General features: G+C 39.7%; 1 protein-coding gene across 1 annotated transcript; it reads left to right on the top strand.

Annotated features, from left to right (window-relative positions):
- The first annotated feature begins 4,131 nt into the window (after positions 1-4,131).
- LOC120844708 (cuticle protein 10.9-like) lies at positions 4,132-7,828 on the top strand. The gene is made up of 4 exons (XM_040216628.1): positions 4,132-4,207; positions 4,522-4,547; positions 4,653-4,706; positions 7,394-7,828. Exons 1-4 carry the CDS (start codon positions 4,132-4,134, stop codon positions 7,811-7,813), a joined length of 576 nt encoding a protein of 191 aa, XP_040072562.1. The 3' UTR covers positions 7,814-7,828.
- The last annotated feature ends 3,797 nt before the right edge of the window (positions 7,829-11,625 follow it).

Here is an 11,625-nt window from a genome sequence, read left to right on the forward strand (position 1 = left end):
GTTTCTCGTACAGTCCCCGTCGCTCTTATTACTTCGTCAGCCAGTTTCGTCAGGATACCGTAAGAGGTGAAAACGTTGCCGAAATAGACCTCATATTGCTCAGGGCTAAACAGGACAGATACCATGTTGCTAACCACCCTAAGCCCGAGGAGAGGTCTTATCTTTTTCCTTTCTTCCGCAATATATCTTCATCACATAGGGATATCCATTCGGAGAGCACATCATCCATTTCTTATGGCCAAATCTGAGGGGCTTCCCGCGTATGAACATTTTGCAGGAGTGGTGGCCATAATAGGGCACCATGGACTCGTCGACGCTGAGGCTTTCGTGGAACACTCCAAACTGGAGCAAACGGCAAGGAAAGCTGCCATTCAAGCTTCTGCCAACCACCTCAGAGGGGCCGCTACCAACAAAACTAAAAACTATGTTGAAGTGCAGGCTCCAGTTTACGTTGAATTTTGCTACTGTGAAATGCCAATGTTCCAAAAACGGAACGTTTGCAAAAAAAAAACAAAAAAAAAAACTCAATGCTAGTAAGAGACGGAAAGGCTTTGGTTATTTATTTTTTTATCACATAATCGCCAATTATTTTCCTTTATTTTAAATCTGCTTTGCTCATTTGAACGCCATTTTTTCTTGCGAAATGACGCAACCCACAATTGACTGTGAAAAAACACAAAATACGTCATTTCACAAGCACTGATTCAAAGTTTTAAAATGACAAATAGCAGAAGCTAAAATTTCGGTGTTTTCCACAGTCATTAAACAGTATCCGAAAAAAAAAATTAAAAACAAAGCTATATACCGAAAAAGAACAAAAAAATTGAGTTTCACACGTTCCAATTTTGGAACATTGGCAAGTAAAAGGTTAAAACAAAGAGCTGCGCCGGCATTTGTTAGAACGTTCGCTTTGCGCGTGTAGGGTATGTTATATTTATATCAGCAATTTTCGGTTTCACGAATGTTTGTAAATTGAGGTTAGCTATTGATACTTAAACGCGCCGAATAATTTCTGGCACAGCACAAATATTTTAGCCCAGACAGAAATACAAAATTTCAAACTTCGTCATAATTTTTAAAAACTGAGATTGCTTGAAATTATACGTCTGCTGAAATAACAAACTTCGCTTTTAACTCTCTTTTCTTAAGTGCGTGTCTGTGTTCATGAGTGTGTACCAGTACTAAGGCCGCGGCTGTTTCTGGACTCAATCAAACAAGCAAAAATAAAGAAAATAAATAAAGGAATACCTGAATATTGGTAATATTTTCCAGTCTCTATTTTTATATAACACTCGGGCGAATTTATAACACCTGAATTATAAAGTAGAGATGTTTGAATGGAATGTTGCCTTAATGAAGCTTTTCTAGAATGGTTGAGGGTTTCGAATTTTTTAATATACAGTTTTGTGACATAGTTTTAACCAAATCTAAAAGCCATATCACGCATGTTTTTTGTTTCATACAACAGAGAACTTTATAGTTACTTCTTTGTTTACTCCAAGATACATATCTGACAAGATACATATTCTTTAGCCAAAAAAATACCAATTAAATTTATCTATTAATGGGATGACTTTTCCTAAATAAATAACGCGACTAAAAGCAACACCGTCAAAATCCCAGAACAATTATTTCAAGAAAACAAAAAGTAGAATTAAAACAGCTCGTTTGGAGCTTTTCTGAAAATCGGCAATATAGTTTATACGTCTTTGACTGAGAAATAACCGTTTAGTAAAGCATACTAGAGGTGACGGCTTCCCAATGACGGCAATAAAAAACACTAGTTATATACTTACAAGTCAAATAAATCAAAATTAATTTCCTGGTTGTCACTTGCAGCTTTGAAAAGAAGTGTAAAGAGTATCCTTCACTTACTTATCAGATATCGCTTTGCGAAAAACCAGAAATGAAAAGTCGGCACTTTCCATAATTTCGCGAAGAGGTAAAAGTGATGTTGTATACTTGAAAACAAAAGGCAGGAGTCTGCTTCAATTTCTTGCAAAACGTCCACGAAGTGTGTTTTTTATCTGTTCATCACTTCGGTTACTAGAGCGTTTCCAACAGAACTCAGATAACCTTGATATAACAAATCCTGTTATGCTACTGTTTAAAAAGTTCATCTCGGTCTACAATTGCATGTATAGCTTCGAGAAGCTGAATGGCCAATTATGCTATCAGGTGTATGTTTGCAGTTGTTTCAGCTCTTATAAGTTACAGCATCTTCGCGCACGACGCGCGGGTTTGACGTATAGCCTTTTTCAAAAGTTGAGACATCAGCGCGCGCGTTGCCGGAGCGGACTCGCCTTGATAACAAAGTGGTTCAAAATAGCGAGAGCGAAGTTCCCCATCATTTTCGAAAATCTCGCAGCCAGCGAGTGCCGATGATAAGAGCGCTGCTGCACGGAAGCGAGTTATACGCGCGGAGGGCTTTAAACTTTTAAAAACGACTGTACATATTCGAGAACTAGAACTCCCTGTTCTGATGCGACAGTGTCCAGATTCACCTTTTGTGTATCGGAGCTTTGAAAGTGTGCATAAAATAATAACATCATATTTTTTAAAGATTGTAGTTTTTAGAACTTGCACGGTGTTTTTTTGTTTTTTTTTCCTGCTCTGTTGAGTACTGATGTACACGTGCTGTTATATGGTTGCTCTTTTGGGGGAGTGTAATTCGCTCATTGCGACTTTTCCGTTTGATACTGCCCAGAAAACGGGCCTGGTTCTGGACCTCTCGGAATATTTTCTTTGTACGGCACTCGCCTAATGAGCGCTGCCCGAACATCGTACTCCGTATTGTGAGTCAGCCTTAAACGTAAGCGTGCCCTCATCTTTCGATTACAAACTAAAATGTAATCAGCCTATAAATTTAGCGTTAGGTAGTGATCCATTAGTTTTGTACATGACTCAACAATATCATGTGTCTTCTCTCAGTGCCAGGCTGAAGAGTTAAATTAACATACATCAGTAGGTTTGTCACAATAACACTTATCCACTGTCCTGTGATTATTTGTATTCTCGTTGTTTTAAGGTTCCCTTGCTTAGCCGTCTAGATCTGATAAACCAAGACTGAGAAGCCATGTGGGTGGGGCCAATTAACTAATCATGCGATAATTTTCAGTACGTTCGTCATTCAAACAACAATACCGACTCCGTCTGCGGCAGGAAATATTTAGACTAATATAGTGTTATTGAAAACTTTTACTCATCAACATTAGGAAGTGAAATGTAAAGTGGAATGCAGAAAGTTCGATGAGTAAACGCTAGGGGTTATATGTCATTAGATGCACCCACTGACATTGTTTAAATGTATTGATCCAGACAATCAACGTATTCTAAAATGCTATAAGGACTTCATTGATATATATTGAATTCTGACACAAAGATGTTGGAATTAAACTTGAACTTATTCAGTTCTATGAGACATACAGTTTTGTGACGCGATTGGTCAGAACTTTGTGCTCCAGTCATTTACCTTTGTTAACGCAGCGAATTCTTTGTTTCTTCTGCCTATATTTTTATTTGCGTGTTCCAAGACGTTGAAGTCTGGCCTTTCTTACTTTTCGCGCTGGAAAACCGCGCACTACCACTGCAATATAAACAATTGGGGCACAGATCAATGTTGAAACCCGGGTGAGCAAAACCTTCAAGCTATAAAAGCAGTCCTAAACTACGGTCGACAAAATACTGCCGAGTAACCAAGTGTGTCGAAAAATATGTATTTGCCTTACCCCCTTACATTTATTTGATTTTGAATTATTTACTTTTTTTTAGCTCTTTTGGTCTTCATTACTTACACGATATACATATATATAAATCTTGTGAATAATTCTTGATAAATTTGTCATCACTTTAAACAAGGCAGTTTGTGTAAAACCCTGTTAACCTCATTACGTATGATCATCTTTCAGACACGAAAAAAACACAAAAAAACCGGCGAGGATAAACAATACGTCGATATCCTGAACTCTTATTCAGAATTGTAATTTACGAAATCACCATGTGAGTGGCTTTTGAAGCATTTCTCTTCGGCTTGCTATTTTTCGCTAAGACAACACTCATAGAAGGCTCTAGATATATCACTTATATTTTGCTTAAGAACAGTACAGACAAGTAATTGAGACATGTAATGATATGCCAGGTATCAAAACTCTGGTTCAAGTGGCGAATAAGCTAAACATTGAAAAACCAGAATTGCGAACTGCCCTTGGTAAATCAACTAAACAAGGGCATCATCTTTCCTCCTCATAGCCGAGTTTAAAATCGTGCAAAAATTTGAACAGGTGCAGTCTAAATTGCAATAGGATACAGCCCTCTGAACGCATACCTTTCCGTTCGCACCTTTCACAGTTTACTTCGATATGCGGTTTTATCAGCATTGCAATCTGCTTTTCACTTCACCGATTGGATTACGCTATTGACGGTATTGCTTTAAAGGGCGGGTACAGAATTCTTACTTTGATGCCGTGTATATAAGGCATTAGGACCTTCTACACTGCCACCATTTCCACTTAACTTCAAGAGGAAAAGAATCCACCATGTTCTCCAAGGTGGGAGAGTCTAACACAAGCTCGTAGCTGCCTTGGATTTCAAAATTGGCAGCCTCTTACTCGCGTTTTCTGTGACTGGAATAACAACGCCCTGTTTACTTCCAGGTCCTTGTGTGCTGCCTCTTCGCCTACGTGGCTTGCGGAGTTGTTGTGGAACATGTGAGTAGGGCCGGGGAGTGCCTAGCATTTTGGAAGTACCTACTTAATTCACGAATACCTCTTCGCACTGTCGATATTTCTTTATATGGATTAACGTAGCTATTGTAACCAGGATACGCAAATCAAAATCTTGCATTTCGTTTTTATGCACTCAGGTGGAAGTTAGGTAGCCCTCCAAATGTAAGCAGCGAAGTCATAATGACGTTGGTTCACCACCAGAACGCGAAGACACTTCGCAATGCTGTATCACAGACGCAATGACTTCCTTATCAAGCACGATATTGCTATTTCCAACTACGCCATATGAAGTAGAAGGGCTTATAAGTAAAATTAAAAATAATGCCGCAGCTGGCGTAGATGACTTCAAGCCAAGGCCTGTCAAATATGTCTCCCAACAAATATCTTATATCTTGTCACATGTAATCAATCTTACTCTAGAAACTGGAATATTTTCTAACGAACTAAAAATTGCAAGAGGTACTCCAATCTATAAGGGTGGCGGGGAACACCTTCTACAGAATTAGAGACCAATCTCGGTTTTGCCAATTTTTTCAAAAATATTCGAAGGGGTTATAAAGTCTAGATTAGACAATTTTTTCCAGGAACAATGTATTAAACAAATGTCAATATGGCTTTCAAAAATCTAAATCAGCAGAGCAGGCACTTGTAGAAGTAAAGGATAAAATTATAAGCAATATTGAAAATAGATTATACACCTTAGGCTTATTCCTAGATTTTAGAAAGTCCTTCGATACGATCCAACATGACATATTACTAATTAAGCTTCAAAGGTACGGCATACGTGGGGTTGCTTTGACTTTAATATAAGACTACGTCCAAGATCGCATGCAGTATGTTTATATTAACAACAATTATTCTAATTCACTCAAAATGAAGTACGGTGTTCCGCAAGGGTCTATTTTGGGCCCGCTCTTATTTCTTCTTTATGTGAATGATATCACAATTATTCTGGGATCCCCTGAGCTGGTCATGTACGCAGACGACACTAAGGCGTTTTTTGCTTCAACCTCTAAAGCGGTCTTAGAATCTATGAGAAATAATTAACTAGACAATCTATCGGCGTGGCTTTAAAATAATAAACTACAACTAAACGTGAAAAAAACAATATATATAATTTTTACTCCCGTTAATAGGTGCGACAACACTAAGGTGACAATATATTTCGGAAATGAAATTATAAAGGAGGTTACAGAACAAAAATTTCTTGGTGTGTGGTTCAATCGGGAGTTAAGTTGGAACACGCACATAAATAAACTGAGCTCTGAGCTATCCCGAGCCATCGGATGTATTTATAAAATAAGAAATCTCATACCTTTGTGGCTAAAAAAATATATACTACGCTTTATTTTATTCCAAACTGTGTTATTGCATTTTAGTCTGGGGCACGACATCGGCAACCAATTATAATAGGTTGATCATCTTACAAAAAAAAATTCTACGACTATTTGAAGATTATAAAGGTTAGCCTCAAGATCTCCCAACTAAACCGCTGTTCAACAAATATGGCCTACTTAAAGTGAATCAAATTTATTATTTTAAATTATTACTGATAATACACACAAAAAAACTCTTCGCAATTCCGTCAGAAAACACAACGTATCACAGACTTAGACATAGAATCAGACGACCTCCAAAAATACGCACCAATTACGGAAAACAAACGACATGCTTCCAAGTCGCCAAAATCTTGAATAATACAGAAGATCTAATAGATTTTAACTGCAATATCCTTCAATTCAAAAAAAGACTAAAGACACTTCTGGTGGGCAGTGACATTGTGTTATGATATATGTGTACTGTGTACTTATTAAATCATGTCCATATTTCACTTTTGAATTGTTAAAACATGTTCCTGACTAATTCGTTTTTATTTTTCTTTGCCGAGAAAAAATTATTGTGGGATAATTGATCGATCCTGTTTTATATTGTTTCTCAGTTGTATAGAATTTTAGAGATTCTTTTCTCTTAATTTTCGTGTTCAAAAATCTATGTACCCCGCACTGCTGTGTTAGAACTGTAAAGGGGACAGAGACCTCGTCAGGCATCACGCATTTAGTCTCTGCCCACCTCCCGGTCAATCCAGAAAGAAAGGAAATAAAGAAAGAAAATATAATTCAATGTAAAGTGCTTAAGGAATATAAAATATATGTGTACGCCAGCTTTCAATTATTACGGACGAAGCTTCTAAACTGTTGAAATCTTAAACGCGCTACTAAAAAACAACTTTCTTTCTTTCTTTTTTGTGGCAATTACCGTGTTGAATTTTGATGCACCTGAGATTGGGAAAAATGGAAAATAACTTTATTTGCCGAACGGAAGGCGTTCGAATTTAAGCCTTTCCTGCCAATAGTTCAACCATTCCGTTGGATATATTTTTATTGCAGTTATGCTTCAACTATTCACTTTAGCTTTTCTTTGCCAAACACAACTACGTCATGTTTCAACATGGCAACCGTCACACAAAAAAGTTCGAAGTTTACAATATTTAGTAAAATCAGCGCGCTTACTTCTATGGATTACCTACGGATTTATTTATAACCCGTTTGTCTTCAAAAGCTAGTCAACTCAAATATTTTCAGCGTTATACAGGCTATTGTTTTACTTACTATAAATATTAATTAGGTCTCGATCCTTGTATTAACACTTTTCCTTTTATTTAATCGCAGCACCCACCCCAGCCTTACAGCTTCGGCTATGACAACGTCGACGAGTTCGGCACCCGCATGACCCGCCAGGAAACCGGAGATGAGTTCAACAACAAGGTCGGCTCCTACAGCTACGTTGATGCCCTCGGTGTCACTCGTCTGGTAAAGTACGTCGCCGACGCCACCGGCTTCCACCCTACTGTCGAGACCAACGAGCCAGGAACCAAGACCTCGGTCCCAGCGGACGCCCCGTTCTTCTCCAGCGCCGTTGAGGGCCCACACCCGGTCGTTGTCAAGGCTGCCCCAGTGGCCGCTGTTCACGCCGTTCACGCTGCTCCAGTTGCCGTGCGAGCCGTTCACGCCGCCCCAGTGGTGCACGCTGCTCCCTTCGCCTACGCCCACCACGCTCCTCTCGCCTACGGTCTTGCCAAGCACTTCTAAGATATTAAAAAAGTAAACTCCAATTAATCGCTTGGCACTCCCTTTTTGTGGGCTCGGTTTGAGATATTATTGAAATAACTGCTTCCAAGGTGAAAGCTGCTTATACATGCAGCACTTCAATGCTAGACTCTATTCGAAAAACTCCACCTTTAGCGCGAGCTTTCCGCCCTGTAATATATACTGTGAGCACGCAGGCACGCGCATCCAAGGGATAGCGGGAGCCAGCGAGCTCGCACTGAAAACGGAGCTTTTAGCCTCAGCTTATGGTTGAAGAGATTATAGTCATGAGCAGAACTTTCCTCTTTGTTTATATTAGTGAAATTGAATATGAGCTAGGCAGATATTCATTGTCACTTCAATAAGAACCCATGCGTCTACGTTCCCATAAAGAAAGAGCTCATGGATCCAAGCAGACTGATGTAGACGGGGGTGGAGAAGTGACAGGCCCCCCAAAAAAACGCTTAAATCCGAATGACATCTGCGCTGTCACTCAATGTGACACTTCGTAAACTCATGCCATTCCCCATGAGATCATTTCGCAGTAATTGGCTCTAGGATTACCGTGGGCAAAACATGGGCCCATCTACATTTTTCAGTGTTCGGTGTTAAGCGATGCACTGAAGAGAACACAAATATTCAAAAAGCGTCCGAACGTCTACATTATTTTACAGACCGTACATTCAGCGAATTACTGTAAACTACGGGACATGTTCAGTGAAATTCGAGATGCAAATATCAGATTGGATCAAAAGCTCGATCTACAGGGTGATTCAAGGAGAGGCCGGGCTCTTTACATCGACCGCAAAATTCGGTTTCGTAACCTATCGCGCCACGACTTTGTGCAGCGTTGCCCACAGATGGTGCATTATATTGTAAAATTTGCCAAGAGCGAACTTACCTGAGGAAAAAGTGAAGAAAGAAAAAAAGTTGAGCTCCTCTGGAAAGGCAGCGACACCACCGGTCTTCAAACAACATGGCGCCGTTTCGCACGGGAGACAAGAGATGGCGCAACGAACGCCGCCAACGAACGAGCATACGGCGCCGAGAGCCAGCGTGTTTAGTAGACGATCTTTTCGACTAAGAAAGGGCGCGCGTTCCGCAGGCGGCGACAGCCGCAGAAACAAAAACAGGCGCGGTAACAACAAGGAACTGCAGTTCCTTGTCTGCTAAAGACGCAGGCTCTCGGCGTCGTATGCTTGTTCTTTGGCGGCAGTTGGCGTCGCGACCGCTTGCGCCATCTCTTGTCTTCCGTGCGAAACGGTGCCGTGCTGTTTGTTCACAGTGTTGTTTGTTTACACTGGATAAGTTAACACTTATCCAGTGTGAGCAATATTCGAGGCGCCACAACCTCGAGGTGAAGGGAATTCCAAAGACTTAGACGGAAAGCGTCACGGATCTGATAATTCAGATCTGAAGTCTAATTGGAGAGCAAATTACCTTGACCGACATCAAAACTTGCCACCGCGTTCCGATTAGGGAGATGACGAAAAGTAACTGAACATAGTTACAGTCGCGAATACAGGGACAAGGACAGAGGAGAGGAACACGTAGACGACAGACAGGGGCCCGAGTTGGTATTTCACGAAATACCAACTCGCCCAAGTGTCTACTCTACTACGAAAAGTAACGTCATAGTCCTATTTCAAAGGCAGCAAAAACGAGACACTGTTCTCGATAAGGCAAAGAAAAGAAGGATTACATGTGAGGTCCTAGGTCTTCCAGATACCACGCCTTTTTACGTAAGCAAGCATTTATGCCCCACCCTGAAAAGACTACTTGGAATAGCAACGTCACGGAAGCGTGAGATGCAATGGCGATACGTTTGGATGAAAAATGCCAAGATACTTGCTCGTAAGGCAAGGAATGCCCCAATCGTTACCATTTCCGATGAAATAGATCATGATAACATCTGCTAGCCGAAAGCTACTTTTATGAAAACTTCAATGTTTGATTTTTTTTCCCGATATGACTGGAAATCTTGGAATGGTGACACTAGAAGTCCTAAACCGATATTTAAAACAGCGGACTAATAGATCATTGAGCTTATTTCCCCTAAATGTGCAATCCAGCAGATTAAAAGGCAAAGACCCACGTTGGTTTTTGAGTGACAAGATACCATTTTTGATGTTGTCATGCTCACCGAAACGTGGTACAGAGATGATGATGCTTTCTTTGTTCTACCGGATTAGTCATTTTGTCCTTAATCGGGGTTACCGTCGTGGTGGCGGTGTGTCGCTGCAGACTAGTGTTTCTGGATTTGAGCTGCTCAGCAATTATTCTATTATGACGCCGGACTATGAAGCACTTTGTATGAAAAAATCGTGACATCTACTCAGTTTTATACCACCCACCTACTGGAAACGTTGCCTTCTTAATTAGCTTCCTAGAAAATGTATTTTATTTGGTCAATGATGAAAGATATCAGTTGTTCCTCGGTGGCGATTTCAATATAAACATGTCAGAAGACTCTCGCCTCAAAGATGAATTGATTGTTTTACTGATGTCTAATAGTTTTTGTAATGTGATCATACCGCCGACACGATTACAAGCTCATTATCAATATTGATCGATCTTTTTGTGACCAACCATGATGAGAGCAATATCACCGCGGGTGTTCTTATTTTTGGGCTAAGTGATCACCTTCCAATATTCATGTTTGTAATCAAAATATTTCACTAAAAGAAACTGTTAGACCTCCTTTAATATTACAAGACATAACACATAAGAAATTCAAAGAAAACATTATTACTATTGATTGGAGTCATGTGCTGCGGTCTAATGATGTCAACGAATGCTATGACCTTTTCTTAAACGAACTGAAACGTGGCTATTGCACAGCGTTTCCATACAAAACAATTTATGTCAACAAAAAGTCTCGAAAGCCCTAGATCAGGAGACAGCTCTTGAAACAAATTAAAAAAAGAAATCTTCTGTATGATTCCTTTCTTAAAACTCGAGACGAAGTAAAGTTGCGTGAATTTAAACAATTTAGAAACTTCGTAAATACTCTGTTAAAACGTGCAAAATAACGTTATTTTGCTGCCAAATTGAATGAGTTGTGTTTTAGGCCGCCCGAACTTATGTGGTAGCGTTTGAACTACTTAATGCGGAGCCCGAACCACGACGGTATTGAAAGCATGATCATTAATAATAGGGAAGTATCCGGTACCGAACTTAGCAATTCAATGACTATTTTGTAGGTGTGGAATAGAGTACTTCTAACAGTACAGCCATAAATACATTTAGCACCGGCAACGAAATCATTGTTTTTAAATCCTACTGATGAAGGCGAAGCTTTCCCCACATATATGAACATAAAAAATAGCCGTAGTGCTGACTGTGAGGATCTCCAAATCAGACCTGTGAAATTTGTCTTGGATTTGATACTTCCATGCTTAACTCATTTGCATAATCTCATATTATCATCCGGTATATTCCTTAAGAGGATGCAGGTGGCTAAAGTTTCTGTTCTTTATAGAAGTGAGGATAGGAATGATCTGAGTAAAAACCGTCTGATTTCCATCTTTCCAATTTTTTCGAAGCCCATTGAAAAAATCATGTGTTCTCGACTTTTCAATTTTCTGGGCAAATACACCTTGTTGACGGAGTCGCAATTCGGTTTTGGGAAACATATATCCACAGAAACAGCGTTACTTGTACAGAAAGAAATAATATTAGACAATTTTGAGAATAAACTTTTAACTTTAGGGATCTTCATAGATTTTAGCAAAGCGTTCGATCAAATAAACCACCAGACTCTTCTTTACAAGTTAAAAAGTTACGGTATACGTGGTAGTCCCTTATCACTTTCT

The sequence above is a fragment of the Ixodes scapularis genome, unplaced genomic scaffold (assembly GCF_016920785.2).
Source record: "Ixodes scapularis isolate PalLabHiFi unplaced genomic scaffold, ASM1692078v2 PGA_scaffold5__190_contigs__length_132052651, whole genome shotgun sequence".
Classification (NCBI taxonomy): Eukaryota; Metazoa; Arthropoda; class Arachnida; order Ixodida; family Ixodidae; genus Ixodes; species Ixodes scapularis.

What these genes read in the sequence shown, in the direction of transcription:
- LOC120844708 (XM_040216628.1), top strand. Translation starts at nt 4,132, where the DNA reads ATGCCAGGTATCAAAACTCTGGTTCAAGTGGCGAATAAGCTAAACATT. An exon ending in AATCCACCATGTTCTCCAAG is followed by an intron (nt 4,548 to 4,652) that starts GTGGGAGAGTCT and finishes GTTTACTTCCAG; the next exon opens with GTCCTTGTGTGCTGCCTCTT. An exon ending in GCGGAGTTGTTGTGGAACAT is followed by an intron (nt 4,707 to 7,393) that starts GTGAGTAGGGCC and finishes ATTTAATCGCAG; the next exon opens with CACCCACCCCAGCCTTACAG.